General features: G+C 43.0%; 1 protein-coding gene across 6 annotated transcripts in view; it reads right to left on the reverse strand.

The window, feature by feature from the left end:
* The window catches only part of LOC108412931 (H-2 class I histocompatibility antigen, Q10 alpha chain-like), a 39172-nt gene that overhangs the window by 4417 nt on the left and 18201 nt on the right, over nucleotides 1–16554 (reverse strand). The window contains exons 1-5 of one of the 6 annotated variants that reach the window (XM_037542304.1): nucleotides 11015–11044; nucleotides 10888–10982; nucleotides 7282–7554; nucleotides 6581–6868; nucleotides 2004–2072 (exon numbers count right to left, since the gene is read on the reverse strand). In XM_037542304.1, the coding sequence (XP_037398201.1) occupies nucleotides 2004–2072; nucleotides 6581–6868; nucleotides 7282–7554; nucleotides 10888–10954 (697 nt within the window). In that variant the 5' untranslated portion in view covers nucleotides 10955–10982; nucleotides 11015–11044. Of the gene's footprint in view, nucleotides 1–2003; nucleotides 2073–6580; nucleotides 6869–7281; nucleotides 7555–10887; nucleotides 11112–16554 lie in introns of those variants that run through there. The other 5 variants (XR_005130891.1, XM_037542303.1, XM_037542306.1 and 2 more) reach the window with 5 other exon arrangements.

Consider the following 16554-nt stretch of genomic DNA (forward strand, 5'->3'; position numbering starts at 1 on the left):
AATGCTGCACATCCGAAGGCGAGGCAGAAGACTGGATATCAACCAGATCTAGGCCAGGGAGGCAATCAACAGTAAGAGCAGCACAGGAGAAAGAGGAGGAGTCAAGAAACGGGCAAGGGGGCCCATGGAGCACGCCACACCCGGCGGCAGAGTCAGCAGCGTTATTCCCGACCGAGTCAGGGTCGGAGACACGCTGATGAGCACGGACCTTGACCACAGCAAGACGAGAAGGCAGGAAACTAGCGCGAATGAGGTCCTCGATAAGCGAGGCATGAGATATGGGCTTATTATCAGACGTAACAAAACCACGTTGAGACCATATACCTCCAAAATCGTGTACGACACCGAAAGCGTAACGACTATCAGTGTAAATAGTAACGTCCTGATCCTGAGAGAGAATACAGGCGCGCGTGATAGCATACACCTCGGCCGCCTGAGCAGAGGAGAAAGGCAGAGAGAAGGACTCCACAACAGTAGAGGGAGGGGAGCAGACAGCGTAACCACAAAGGAAAGTGCCGTCAGAAGGCTTAGAGCAAGAGCCATCCACATAGAAGGAAAGACCACTAGAAAGGGGGGTGGACAGGACGTCCGGGCGAATAGAAGTTTCAGCGGCCAGGCGAGAAGTGCAGTCATGCAAGTCAAAAGAGGAAGAAGTGTGTGAGTCAGACAAGGAAAGCAGGCGCATGAGAGCAGAGGACACAGAATCAAGGGCAGAGTGAGGACGGATAGAAAGATTTTCTGTGGCGAGAAGAATGTTCTCATAACCTGCACGGCGCTGGGCCGATAAATGCTGTGTGGAACAATTGTTAAGAAGCTGACACACCTGATGTGAAGTATGCAAGGTAAGGGCATGACCCAAAACGATTTTCTCCGCATCTTGTATCATGAGGGCACAAGCTGCGACCGCTCTGCGACAAGACGGGAGACCTCTAGCCGCAACGTCAAGTGTTTTCGAGTAGTATGCGCAAGGGCGCATCCCCCCCCCGTGGGACTGGGCAAGCACAGCAGCCGCGGCACCCCCAGACTCCGACACCCAGAGATGGAATGGCAGGTTGTAGTTAGGAAGGCCCAAGGCAGGTGCAGAACGAAGGGCAGTAAGCAGCGCCACATAGGCAGTGTTCATGGCATCAGTCCAAGTCAGGGAGGAAGACATGGGCTGTTCATGGGAGAAGGAGGCCCTCAGGGTCTTATCGTGGGTGGAGCAGTCGGGAATCCACTGTCTGCAGTAATTGATGAGACCCAGGAAGGACATCATGGCCTGTTTGGTGGCAGGTCTAGGAAGGCCTGTGATGCAAGAGACCCGGTCAGCAGAGAGCAGGCGTTGACCTTGAGAGAGTTCATGGCCTAGGTACTGCACACGCGGGAGGCAGAACTGCAACTTTTTCAGTGAAACCTTGAAGCCTAAGTCAGCCAGCCGTGTGAGAACCAGCTTGGAGGCATCAACACAGGTGCATTCGTCTGGGGCCGAAATCAGGAGGTCATCCGCGTACTGCAGGAGCACAGCGCCCCCAGGGAGGGAGAGGTCTGAAAGGAGGTCCCTAAGCGACGCAGCGAAAGCGGCAGGCGAGTCGCAAAAACCTTGCGGCAAACGAGTCCACGTATATTGGCGCTGACGGTGCGTGAACGCAAAAATGGGCTGTGTGTCAGGCTCAACCGGAATACTGAAAAAAGCGGAACTAACGTCAATCACGGTGAAAAATGCATGATGGCAAGGAACCGATGACAGAATTGATGTCACGTCAGAAACAATAGGGGCTATCGGCACCACTGCATCATTTAAGCGTCGCAAATCCTGTGTGAAACGCCAAGACCCGTCCGGCTTAGGAACCGGATTAATTGGGGTATTGTAGGCGCTTTGACACGGGACTACCACGCCCAGAGACAGCAATGTAGTGAGAATGGAGTCGATACCACGCAGTTTGTGTTCAGGCAGTGGGTATTGTTTCATATACACCGGTGTAGAATGTTTAAGAGTGGCCTCATAGGGTTTACAATCTACACACCCCACGTCATCCTTATGGGTGGCCCAGACCGTGCGAGGAATGGAGCTGAGAGGCTTCGGGATGGTTGAGCTGTCAGAGGGAGAGAGAGAAAAGAAAGCAGGTGAAAAAGACTTATATGATTTGTTAGCAATCTGCAAATCTCTAGAGGGAGAGCCAGTGGAAACAGACATGCGAGAGCCGCTGAAAGTCAGAGTAATGCCAAGGCGGCTCATGAGGTCACGGCCCATGAGATTAAACGGGCAGTCCGGCATAAAAACAAACGCATGGGAAAAACGGAGGTCGTCGCAAAGAACTGATAGCGTGGGAGTGTAATGGGATACAAAGGGCTGACCAGTTATACCCACAGAGCTAGTGGTTCTAGATGACAAAGGGCCCTCATACTTAGGTCCGAGCGAAGAAAGAGTGGCACCAGTATCTATGAGAAAACTGAAGTCCACGCCCCACACGTTAAGCGAAATAACGGGAAGATCGTGGTTCTGGAAAGAGGAAAAAGTAGTGCTAAGATAAGCTTCACTCGGGACCAGACTCTGTGGGCAGCCCTATACTGGGGGAGGTGGAGGAAAAGGGCCATGAGGACGAGGAGGGCCCTTCGCCATTGCCTTCAAGTCCCTCGCACGTTTTCTACACTCTGGCTGCCAATGACCCTCCCTGCCACAGTAATGACAGTTCCCTGGTTTTCTATCAGGGGCTGGCCTGTCCGGCCTGCGGTTAGATCTGACCTGACCTGAACCTGGATTTCCCTGATACTGCAACAGAACTGTGTTAGGGGCCATATCAAACAACCCATCTGATTCCATCATACGAAGCTTCTTCCCTACATCCTGTATTCTCAAGTTACTCCGATCAGTCAGCTGCATTTTCAGCATCTGCTGACAATCAGCACGACAGTTACTCATGAACGTATTAATGAGCAAAACATTCGGGTCTTTCTCATTCACATCCATACCACCCTGGAAAATCCAAACATTCTTAAACCTTTCCCAAAACTTAAAAATTGGCTCACCCTTCTCCTGCTTACATGAGGTTACTTGAGACAAATCCTGCCTACGCTGTTTGCGAGTGGACAGATATCTAGTCAACAAAGCCTGGAGCCTGTCCATAGCATCAGGTTCCGACCATATATAGCGAGTCGTGAGTGAATACGTCGTTCGCTTTTGGGATTTATCATCAGCGCCGGCGGCGCTGGCCTCCTTTTCCTTTTTAGAGCGCAAATGATATTCAGTAACCTTCTCGCGTCTATTTTCTGGGTGATCATTCTTAGGCGAGAGCATAGGAACGTTCTCCAATAAGTCAGACTCATCATACTGCTGACCCATGGCGAGACTAAGGATTAAACGAAAATCGGGCCCGCCCAATTGTTGACATCTAACTAGTTTGATGAGAGTAGACACCCATCGGACAGGTTCAACGTTAATGTCCGGCAGCAATTTCACAATATTGGTTAAGGTTGTAACATCAGGCGGTTTCACCTCAACCCCTTCCGGTCCGGACTGCCAAGCCATGGCAACAGCCAGGGAACTCCGTTCCGATCCCGGGGTCCACGGACCCGGTGGGGGATCGGGGCGTGTTCCAGGGTCGTAGTCCGGGTCTCTTTCCCCATCCAAGTCCGAATCATCATCATCGGGCTTGGGGACTTTAACTACAGCCAGAGACAGGGACGGGTCTGAGGTGTTCGGTCTGGTCTTGGGCTTTGCAGCAGAATCAGAAGCCTTAAGATCAGCTTTAAGAGCAGTAAGATCTGGGTATAACCCCGGAGCGGCAGGCGGCGGAGGCTGATAAGGGGGTGGCAAGACGGGATTATTTGTTACCAGAGGAGCCATTGGGCTAGTAGGGGATACGGTGTTCATACTACAACATGATGCCTGGTTTGAGGGCAGGGACAATTTAGGGCCTTGCCTTTTGGCCTTAATAGGCTTCGGAATTGTTTTCAGCACGCTTTTTGGAGTAAAAATCTTTTTGAAATCATCCCACACCTGTTTCATGTCATACCACGACGTATAACCCTCTTTCATGTAGGGGAGGTCCCATTGCGGATCCCCAATACCTTCATAAATCATTCTATGAGCAGAACTCAAATACCCTGCGTCAAAAGTCCCATTCCTAGGGTATGGCGGAATCTGAGGATTACTCTCAGTCCATCCTGCTAGGTTAGAGAGAAACGGGTCAACATAGTAGGCCAGATTACATCGCCTCATCCAATCAGCAGGTTTCTCACCCGGCTCTGGTTTGGGAAACGACGTACCCATATCAACAAACACAATACAAATACAAACAACACAAATCTTGGGAGTCAGAGGGATTGTGAGCATAAAACCACTAGGCGCCTAGGTTTGTACCCTCGTTACAGGGGCAAAAATCCTGCTTCATCTCATACTCCCGCCCACCAGACAAGGCTGGGTAGGTTAGCTGAGCCAAAAAGGAGCGCGATATCGTCAACCAGGCAGAGGTCCAAAGGAAGCAAACGGACTTACCAGGTGAGGATATCACGTCGGGTCACCAAGACTGTTAGGAAGGGTCTCCTAGAACAGTGTTCTCCCTCAGAAACCAGAGAATGAAGCGATAAACCTGCTCGGCAATCCTACTAAGTCCCAAGACAGAGAGAGCTCTCGATGCAATAATGAACAACACTCTCATAGAGAGATGAGAGTTTTATTCACAAAGCACACAGAAGAAGGGGCAGTCCCCTCTTTATAAACACAGAGAGCCCGTCCCACGTGCACGCAGGCAGCCAGGAAGGGCCCGACCACATTCTAACATATGTCGTAACCTGCTGGTCCATACATGGAGTTGTTTTTCTCCATCTCTGGATGTGCTCAGTTCAACATCAAAATCCAGTAAGTCAAAAGTGCAAGTGGTTTGCAGAATAAAAGAGGAACAATAGTTATTAACAGCCTGTAAGTATGCTCAAAGGGCAGACACCCTTGCACCCTCAGCAGTGTCTGATTTTATTAATACATGTTAGTCACCGGGGAAGAGACAGGCCAAAGGAAAGTTAACCCTTTCATTGCCTCTGTGACATCTAATCACACCAATCACCATTTCTGTTCAAGCTACCACTCACACAAGTGCTTCAAACAGCAGACTGAATGTGAGGCAAGAGTGACTTTAATAGTAACAGTCACGTTTGGCTGTTTATTAACAGTGGAAGGTTCAGCGCCACGCTGAAGCTTATAGCTCAATACATTAAATTTACTGGACTGTTTCTGCTCTTCACCACCAGCATGCATGAGCCATTATTAACGTTTAATTCTTCTACATTTAGAAAAGAAATATAAGCTGTGTCCCAACTCAGAGCTAACATCCTTCAAAGGAGAAAAACTATGAAGGCGTGTCTTAAAAGCAAAAAGTTAAAATAGTTTCTAATCACTGGCCTCAGACCTACTGAGAGCTGATTGCTTAGCGTTACTGCTACTGAGAGCTGACTGCTTAGAGTTACTGCTACTGAGAGCTGATTGCTTAGCGTTACTGCTACTGAGAGCTGACTGCTTAGCGTTACTGCTACTGAGAGCTGATTGGTTAGCGTTACTGCTACTGAGAGCTGATTGGTTAGCGTTACTGCTACTGAGAGCTGATTGGTTAGCGTTACTGCTACTGAGTGCTGATTGGTTAGCGTTACTGCTACTGAGAGCTGATTGGTTAGCGTTACTGCTACTGAGTGCTGATTGGTTAGCGTTACTGCTACTGAGAGCTGATTGGTCAGTGTTACTGCTACTGAGAGCTGATTGGTTAGCGTTACTGCTACTGAGTGCTGATTGGTTAGCGTTACTGCTACTGAGAGCTGATTGGTTAGCGTTACTGCTACTGAGAGCTGATTGGTTAGCGTTACTGCTACTGAGAGCTGATTGGTTAGCGTTACTGCTACTGAGAGCTGATTGGTTAGCGTTACTGCTACTGAGAGCTGATTGGTTAGCGTTACTGCTACTGAGAGCTGATTGGTTAGCGTTACTGCTACTGAGTGCTGATTGGTTAGCGTTACTGCTACTGAGAGCTGATTGGTTAGCGTTACTGCTACTGAGTGCTGATTGGTTACTGTTACTGCTACTGAGTGTTGATTGGTTAGCATTACTGCTACTGAGAGCTGACTGGTTAGCGTTATTGCTACTGAGTGCTGATTGGTTAGCGTTACTGCTACTGAGTGCTGATTGGTTAGCGTTACTGCTACTGAGTGCTGATTGGTTACTGTTACTGCTACTGAGTGCTGATTGGTTAGCATTACTGCTACTGAGTGCTGATTGGTTAGCGTTACTGCTACTGAGTGCTGATTGGTTAGCGTTACTATACTACTCTTTAAATATCACCCCATATGCCATTTTATTTTCACTATCTCTGGGGAATTTTTTTTAAAGTGTTGGCTGTTTTTTGAAGGCTAGACAACTGATCAAGCCTATTTAACAGAGACTAGTGAGACACCCAGGACCTCCTTAAATCAAAGAAGTCATTACAATAAAATCAGCTTTCAATAAAAGTAAATAACCCAGTCAAACAAAGCAAATTAAACTACCATTTTCCTCAGGTCATTAGTTTAAACTTAAGGGCTTTTTAAAAAATACTCTTACACAGTAAGTAAGGGAACTTACAAAGCTTTTTCAGTGATTCTTTTCTGTACTCCAAGAATTTGGTGAGCCAGTCCACACATTCTCTCTCCAGGTAACCCTTGGTGTACTGGTTCAGGATGGCCACATCATCCCATTTCCTTTTGGTTGGCAAAGCTTCTGGAACTGGAGCGATCCACCGCACGTTATCATTATCAAAGGAGAGGAAATCTGAGCCGTCATAGCCGTAATCACTGACGCCTTTCAGAAATTCGTGTTTTCCATCTGCTTCCTCGATCTCACAGCCATGTCTCCACTGAAGAACATGAAGGTCTGAAATTAAATGAATGTAACAAGACAATGAAGATGAAGACATCATTGGCACAAAACCAGAGGAATCATACAGAGAATGAACACTTGTAATACTCTAGTGTCACACTACTGGCTGGAACGGCTATAGAGACTCTGAAGGCAGAAGCTCATGTACAAAGAAGTAAATTGGGACTTCTTGTTGTTAATGTTGTCTTAAGTTGTGTACATGTGTGGGGTGGGTGTTTGTGTGTAAGGGGGGTCATCGTGAGATGGAAGCCTCTGGGTTGTTATGACCTCCTCCTTTGTATGTGCCTCTCTGCTGGTCTCTCAATAAATGAGCACTACTCACAGCAGAATCATCGTCTTCCCTGTGTCTTAATCTACGCTGATGCCACTACATATTTTTAAAGAGAAATGAGTGACGGATCACTAACCGGTCTGATTGTGTCCCATTCGCTGCATCACGATGTCCACGTTGACCTTGAACCACTGCTCTTTGCTCTTGCGAGACTGGGTGCCTTTGTCCCAGTAATCTGGCTGCAGCTTCTCTCTCATCCAGTCCTGCTTAGGAACCTTCACCTGTTCCTTACTGTTGTAGTAGTCGATGGCCAGGTCATCAAGCAGACCGAGTGCTGTGAACTCATAGATCCCTGGTAGAGCGACGTCTTTGCTGAGGGCGGTGTAGATGTAGTACAGAGAGTGTTTATCTGGAGGGGACATGGAAAAAACGGTGCAAGAAAACTGATAAATTTTACTCTAAATCATAAATCTCCCACCCTTTTATTTTGCAGTATCAATGTAGTGCAGACAGTGTTTGAAAGGGTTAACTATTGTTCCTTTTTTATTCTGCAAACCACTTGCACTTTTGACTTACTGGATTTTGATGTTGAACTGAGCACATCCAGAGATGGAGAAAAACAACTCCATGTATGGACCAGCAGGTTACGACATATGTTAGAATGTGGTCGGGCCCTTCCTGGCTGCCTGCGTGCACGTGGGACGGGCTCTCTGTGTTTATAAAGAGGGGACTTCCCCTTCTTCTGTGTGCTTTGTGAATAAAACTCTCATCTCTCTACGAGAGTGTTGTTCATTATTGCATCGAGAGCTCTCTCTGTCTTGGGACTTAGTAGGATTGCCAAGCAGGTTTATCGCTTCATTCTCTGGTTTCTGAGGGAGAGCACTGTTCTAGGAGACCCTTCCTAACAGTGTTCCTCAAAGGGAAATGGGAAAGAAGGTGTGAGGTCTGAGTAAAATGATGATATAATGATATACAATTAATGGGCTGGCGTAAACAGCATTTTACTGGCTTTTGACTTTCTTGGTATTTGTGAATGAGTACCTGACCACTTATCTTCAAAACTACCCTAAAAGCAATAGTTATGTTTCATAACTGAGAGTTTGAGCACAGTTCCTTGCTCTTTATTTACATGATGCTGATGTGTGTCACATCTCTGCCTACTTATATCAGATGATTCATGCAAGCTACCATTTATCACAAGTTTTGCACTGAGCATTTTTTTTATTACCCAATAATTTGAACTTCTCATGCCTATGATTTATGAGATATCTCTGCTCTCTTAGCTTCAGTGGCCTTAGAGGCAAGGTGACGTGTTTGCCTGGTTTGCTGATGAAATTTATTGTAATATAGGCTACAGTTTTTGTGAATTAAGAAATGATGAAACCTCTAAATTCTAAATACAGAACTGAATACCAACATAATGAATGAATTATTGAGTTTTTCAGGCATAAAATTTTAATAAAAAGACTTTAATGAAATGGATGTTTTTATGAGAGTCTCATTTCTACTAGCACTAACAGCACACTTCATAAATAAGAGTAAAGATTTTAATAATGGATTAAATCAATATAGATAAAGCATGCATACATACTGTAAATAGAGTACATAAATATATATGACTACAAAATTATAAGACGATAAGCACATAAATAGATATTGAACCCTATTGACCTTCACAGACGTCGCATGGATTTCACTTTTAAATCATATGGTGATTAAAAATGTTCACAAGCAGACATGTGGCATAATGTGAATATTATCACGACATAATGTGAATGTGGTCATTTGACATAATGTGAATATTATCACGACATAATGTGAATGTGATCTCGTAACAGGAAGTGAATGTGGTCATTTGACATAATGTGAATGTGATCTCGTAACAGGAAGTGAATGTGGTCATTTGACATAATGTGAATGTGATCTCGTAACAGGAAGTGAATGTGGTCATTTGACATAATGTGAATGTGTGATATAATGTGAATGTTACCACATGTGGTTATATGTGAAATATAATTTTCATTTTAGGATTTCATAACGTAAAGTTAACTTTCTAAACACAAACGGCAAATTTGATTTTAATTCTGGCTGATCTGTCTTGAAGTTTTGTAAAGCAAATAACTTATGTAGTTATAGTAACTTAAACACAGATACAAGCTGTATTTGAATGCTGCAGCTACACTGATGCTGAAATGTCATAGCACATTTAAACACGACTCATTGTGGTAAACAGCCAGTTGCCTCTTACTTTTATTGGAGCCCTTTATTTGATTCCTTAAATATTTAAATAAAACTTTAGATTTTTGAATTTAAAATTTCAGATGGGCACATTAAAGAGCAACGTTATTAAAAATCAATGCTATTAAACATCAGCTAATAAATATCAGCCATGAGCCAATCTGGCTGAAACGTAATCCGAATCGGCCGTAACAGCTCATGATCGGCTCTTCCCTATTGATAACATGTGATACAATGTAGAGATCCAGGTGAAAAACTGAACAATGAATTATGATGAGATAAAAGACAAAAAGGTGTATTTAGGAAAACAAAAAGCAGTCTGCTTGAAGACAATGGCATAGAAAAAATAATGAGTGAAACACGGGATTCACGAATGACTGTGATTTTCTGTGAGGGACTCACGAGTTTAACGTGCATAACGTAAAGTCACGAGTTTAACGTGCATAACGTAAAGTCACGAGTTTAACGTGCATAACGTAAAGTCACGAGTTTAACGTGTATAACGTAAAGTCACGAGTTTAACGTGCATAACGTAAAGTCACGTGTGTAACGTGCATAACGTAAAGTCACGAGTTTAACGTGCATAACGTAAAGTCACGCGTTTAACGTGCATAAAGTAAAATCACGTGTTTAACGTGTATAACGTAAAGTCACGTGTTTAACGTGCATAACGTAAAGTCACGTGTTTAACGTGCATAAAGTAAAGTCACGTGTTTAACGTGCATAACGTAAAGTCACGTGTGTAACGTGCATAACGTAAAGTCACGAGTTTAACGTGCATAACGTAAATTCACGAGTTTAACGTGCATAACGTAAAGTCACGAGTTTAACGTGCATAACGTAAAGTCACGTGTTTAACGTGTATAACGTAAAGTCACGAGTTTAACGTGTATAACGTAAAGTCACGTGTGTAACGTGTATAACGTAAAGGCACGAGTTTAACGTGTATAACGTAAATTCGGGAGTTTAATGTGTTTAAAGTGTTAAAGTCGCATTTTAAGTTACACCACAGTAAAACAGGAGACATTTCCAGCTTTGTTACATTATGTTCTTTACATATCAGAATTAATGCAGTAGCACTGAGGAATGACGTCATTACAGAACAATGGATAAACTGCTGTGAGGGACTATCAAGCTCTCTATCTCTCTCTCTCTCTCTCACTCCCCTCTCTCTCTTTTCTCTCTTTCTCTCTCTCAGTCATCTAACAGATGCTTTAATATACTTAATCAGGCATCGGGACTGTGATAAGCAGCTAAGTAGACAGACAGACAGACAGACAGACAGGAAGGTATGTAGGTAGATAAACAAATAAATAAATCGCCAGACAGACACAGTTGGGTTTAGGCTTAATAAATAAAGAGAATAAGCGAAGAATGGTCATTTTTATATTTCAATGTTGACATTAATTCACTCTGCGCTTCCGGTCCCGCTAAAACTTTTACTACTTTCGGTTTCGGCGACGATGGCGCAGCAAAATAGTCCGTCTGAGCTGCACTGACTCACCTCCGAGAGCCGGGACGAGCAGTCCACACAGAACGACCACACAGACCGCCGGAGCCGCCCCCATCATCACACTTCATCACCAAGAAAAATCCGCTCCGGGCGACCTTCTGCTGAGAGACGTCGGTCTTCCTGAACGTCCTCTCGCTCCGGGGTCAGCCTGGTCTGATAGGAAAACAAAACTTCCAGCTCGAGATAGCGGCTCGCTGCTGTTCACGCCCGTATTCGGGAGAACTCCCGCCTCCTGCGCCTTGATTGGCTAAGAGCCCCTTCACTCTTCAGCAGAGCGTAGGGAGGCCGGGCCTGAATACGGGTAGGTAAAGATGGAAAATAATCAATAGTAAATAAGTGCTAGTAAATAATAAATAAATAATAACTACTAATACGTAATAGTAAATACTAAAAAGGTACTGTAGGTGAAGGCTGAGCTCGAGTTGCTTTTCGTCAAGAACTATCGGGGCTATGGCTCTGTCATTAGCTTAGCAGCAGCTTAGTCTCTTTAGTTTTTATTTACCAATAATGTCCTTATTGATTTTAACAACAATTTAATTCATACATGTACACCAACATATGCATATCTGTATGCAATTACAATTACACAATTACAGGGCATGAACACAATCCCAGTAAAATAACTAACCCTTTTTAAAAAAAAAAAAAAAAATCTCATTAGTATCGTACAAATGAAGTATATCTTCCATCAATGTACAAATGATAAGATAAAAAGCCTTTGACAAATTTGGACACTGCAGAGTTATTTACACATTCCTGGACACTTCCATCATGTGGACTAAATCGGTCCTCTCTAGAAAACGTTTGAAAGGACCCCAAATACTGAGAGACTTGGTGGTTTTTCCAAGGCAGAATACCCATACCCATACTCGGCCTGCCAGTGCTTTTCAATGACAGAGCAATAACTCTTTTAGCCAATAAAGCATTTATTTCTAAAAATCTGTTCTCTAGATCTGACAAGGTAGGAGTGAAAAAGGTAGGAGTGTCTAATAGAGTGGACAGTGAGTGGACACAGTGTTTAAAAACAGAATAGGACAGAATAAAATACAAAAAATAAAACAGCACAGCATAGAATAGAATAGAACAAAATAGAGTAGAATACAATAAAATAGAACAGAATAAAATAGAACAGAATAGAATAGAATACAACAAAACAAAATTGTGCAACCAAAACCGGAAAATGTTCTAACATCCACAGTTTACAAGCAATCAAAAATGTAATCGTTAAAACATTAAAAAGCATTCAGTGCTAATTAATCAAACAACCAATCAATCAATCAAATCTTTATTTCGACTCAGAACTGCATTGTCCGTCACTTACAATGTAGCCAAGCAATTTAGTGATTGAAAAAAAAGTTCAGATGAAGTTCATCAACCAAATCAAATCAAAATCATCATGAGGATTTCTACAGAATAAAAAGCATCAGATAACAAGCAAGCATAAACTAGCAATAAAACACATAAAGAAAACACTATACAAATGAATGAAAGAACCAATTAAGATAAAGAAACAAGAAACCAAAAAAATGATTCACTAGGGTAGAACAGTAAACAAAATAACAAACAACAAAAAAACTGTTATAAATACAATAAAATAATTCAAATACAAAGGAGAGAGGAAAAGTTCAACTCAGCTTAAACAGTTACAGTCTGAAGGTGTTGGAGACTAAAGACTAAAATGATTGAGAGACCGGAGAGATTCTAGTAGTGAAGTCCAGCCTTACTAAGTCACGGCCATGACTTAATCATCTCATTCCCACGCCTTACTAAGTCGTTGGCCACACATTAGGATCTCATTCCCACACGTTAATAACCTGCGTAACCTCGCATTATTTTTATTTATACAGGACGTCACCAGCGGGGCTCCGTATGATCCAGTCACCACAGTGTCTGATAATTACGGTTATGTATAGAGATCATAGATGAGATATAAGCTGCTATATGACATATGTCAATACGTATAAACACAGAGTGAACTGTATTAAAGGTCCCAGTAAAGCCGTCTAGTCTGGTTCGGTTTCGATCTTCTACAGAGATGATTTTTTTCTGCTGTTGGTCTAAAAGGTCGTCCAGATGAGAGACTAAGATTCTTTATGAAGTGGACGGCTAACATCACTCAGTATAGCAACAGTCTTCCTGTGCAGATCACAGTCACTGTTTACTATTTTAATCTGCTCTTTTAAGAGTTCTAGCTAAGAGCTTCCTGCGCCGTACAGTGGTGATAAACACAGTCTGCATAACTGCCTTTAAGCATGTTCTTATGAGCTTAAGAAAAAGAAATGGATAAATCAATCAATAAATCTAGCGAGCCTTTGCTAAAGAAAAGAAACAACCATCTGCCTATAAAAGCATTTCTATAAACATATTAAAATTGATATGCCTTACCCAGATATTGCTTTAAAAAGTATGAAATCACGGACAATTAATCCTTTTCTATTTAGAAATGAAAATCTTTCCATCTTTGTTGAGCTTTTGCCTTGAATAAGATCCACTGTGCTACTCTGGAAGGACTAAATATTCAGCTGTTCTTTGATGCTTCTGAGCTTCTAAACTCTACGTATTATTAACAGATGAGTAGTGGAATGTAGTCTTTATTATGGAGAATTTCTGTTAAAGCTGCACTATATAAGATTTTTTTGTGAAAACTGAAAGCAGTATCATTACTGACTGAGGGGAATAAAACCAGGCTAAAATATGCTGAGTGTGCGCTGCTTTCTCGCCCTCAGCCAGAAAGAATCATTTAAAAGTCAGAGGCATCACACTGGGAGTTGTTCACAGCACATCCTATGTCTTTACATATTCATATGTATGATCATATGTCATAATTAACATTGTATGCACAGGGTCAAAAAGAAGGCCACGCTCAATGTTTAGGTCTCAGATTATCAATGCAGTCATGAGATTCACCTGCTCAGGAAAGGGGTTACACATCTCCACCAGAGAGGTCTCAACATCCCAAGTCTTACATAGTGCAGCTTTACCGTAACAGTGATGTAAAAGTACTGACATGATAAAAGACAGGAAAAGAGTCTGTGCTGTGACAAAGTCAGGGTTATAATCATGGATGATCTGGAGTTCAGTTACAGTGGAATTCAATTCCTAGAGTTCCCTGTGGAACTGAGATTAAATCATCGTTATGTACTATCATTCACTTTATTAGAAACATCTACCTTGTGCTTTGACTCACTGGCCACTTTATTAGAAACACCTTTTCTATAGATGGTAGCTTGTGTGTTGCTGCATAGTTTATAAGCCTGCTGCACCTGAGCTACAGAGTCTAGCTGTACACCACAAGGTGGAGCTACAAGGAAGGGGTTTCTAATAAAGTGGCCAGTGTGAGAACTGGTGTTTTAAAAAATAGACTTATTAGGGACAAATACACATCAGATATAATCAATCTTTTCATTTTGGTAATTAGCCAAATATGTTGTATTCTGAAGCAGCTGCAGTTGCATGTGCATGTAACTGTAGTCTGCTGTGAGTAAATCCACAGGATCCTGACTGTCAGCAGCAGGTCTAGACTGCTGTGCAAAGATTACTTTGAAACATCCATATTCTCCTATAAGTCATATGCTCTTTCAGTGCCACAGGCTACATTCAGCCTGTATGCATAACGAGAAAGAAATATGATGCACTACCAGTCAAACCTTTGAGCTTGAGTTTGTTATAAGAAGCTGCACTTTAAACTTAAACTCTGTAAAAAGATGAATAGGCGATTTAATAATGTTAAAATGTTTACACAAAGCTAATTCATATTATTCAGGTGATCTGAAAAATTTATTCAGGCACAATTTGGCAATTTTGAGTAATTTTGAGACACTATATAAACCGAAGTCTGTAGAGTGTGAGATCAATGGTGAAAGCTAGATCCGTACCCAGAGACCTTCGTGCTTCAAGTACGGCTCGACTTGACCCACCATCTTGCAGATCACAAGGAAAACATGCCTCCAGACTGTTCTTTGTCCTGGCACCAAGGTGGTGGAATGAACTTCCCCTAAGTGTCCGAACAGCAGAATCACTTGCTGTCTTTAAACGACGTCTGAAGACCCGTCTCTTTACACTACACTTATCTAATCACTAACACTGTCTATTAAAGATCTTCACCTCTTTTTGTTCACTGTATTTTATTACAAACTTTTTTTTTCAGCAGGTTTAGTGTTGTGTAGACTCCGTGTTGAGTTGTAGATATTTTTCTACTTGTTGTATTTGTTTAGGTCTCAATGCATAGATAACTTCAGGTAGCAATTTAGAGCAAAGATCTTTAAAATTATGTCGACCTTTATTAACATGAGATATTCTGAAGTAATGACAAGCACTTTTGTAAGTCGCTCTGGATAAGAGCGTCTGCTAAATGCCATAAATGTAAATGTAAAATGGGAGTGGTCTCCGTTTCACCCAATATTCCCAGGAATTTCCCTATACATTAGAAACATGAAAAGCCCTCGGACTGTACATGGTTATTTCCTTGTGACTGGTCAGATGGTTGTAGATTTTGCAAAGAGAATGGAAATGGCTGTGGTGAACACGTATTTTCAGAAGAGGGAAGAACACAGGGTGACATACAAGAGTGGAGGGAGGTGCAAACAGGTGGATTATATCCTTAGCAGGAGATGCCACCTAAAGGAGATTGGAGATTGTAAAGTGGTGCCAGGGGAAAGTGTAGCAAGGCAGCATAGGGTGGTTGTCTGTAGAATGAGATTAGAAACAAAGAAGAGGAAGAGAGTGAAGACAGAGCCAAAGATTAGATGGTGGAAGCTGAAGGAGAAGGATGGTTGCAGGCAGTTCAGGGAAAAATTGCAACAGGCCCTTGGGGGCAGTGAGGAGCTACCTGAGGACTGGGAAACTACAGCTAAGGTGGTGAGAGAAACTGGCAAGAATGTGTTGGGTGTTTCGTCTGGTCAGAGGAAAGAAGACAAGGAAAGTTGGTGGTGGAATGAGGAAGTCCAGGAGAGTATTCAGAAGAAGAAGGCAGCTAAGAAAAAGTGGGATAACCAGAGAGATGAAGGAAGTAGGCAGGAGTTCTGTGAGGCTAGTCGCATAGCGAAAAGAATGGTGGCAAAGGCAAAGGCTCAGGCCTGTGCTGAGCTGTATGAGAGGGTGGACAGTAAAGAAGGAGTAAAGGACTTGTATCGTTTGGCTAAACAGAGAGATAGAGCTGGAAAGGATGTACAGCAGGTTAGGCTGATAAAGGATAGAGAGGGAAATGTACTAGTGAGTGAACAGAGAGTGTTGAGTAGATGGAAGGAGTACTTTAAAGAACTAGTGAATGAGGAAAACGAGAGAGAGAGAGACAGTGGTGAGGTGTGCAGTTGGAGTGACAAATGGTTTCAAGGTGAAGGTGGGGTTACATCAGGGATCAGCTTTGAGCCCCTTCTTGTTTGCAATGGTGATGGAAAGGTTGACAGATGAGGTCAGGCAGGAGGCTCCATGGACCATGATGTTTGCAGATGACATTGTAATCTGTGGTGAGAGTAGAGAGCAGGTGGAAGAGAATCTGGAGAGGTGGAGGTTTGCACTGGAGAGGAGAGGAATGAAGGTCAGTAGAGAAAACACGGAATACATGTGTGTGAATGAGAGGGAGGCAGGTGGAAAGGTGAAGATGCAAGGAGTAGAGGTCGTAAAGGTGGATGACTTCAAAGATCTTGGGTCAACCATCCA

This window comes from Pygocentrus nattereri, chromosome 11, assembly GCF_015220715.1.
Source record: "Pygocentrus nattereri isolate fPygNat1 chromosome 11, fPygNat1.pri, whole genome shotgun sequence".
NCBI classification, from domain to species: domain Eukaryota; kingdom Metazoa; phylum Chordata; class Actinopteri; order Characiformes; family Serrasalmidae; genus Pygocentrus; species Pygocentrus nattereri.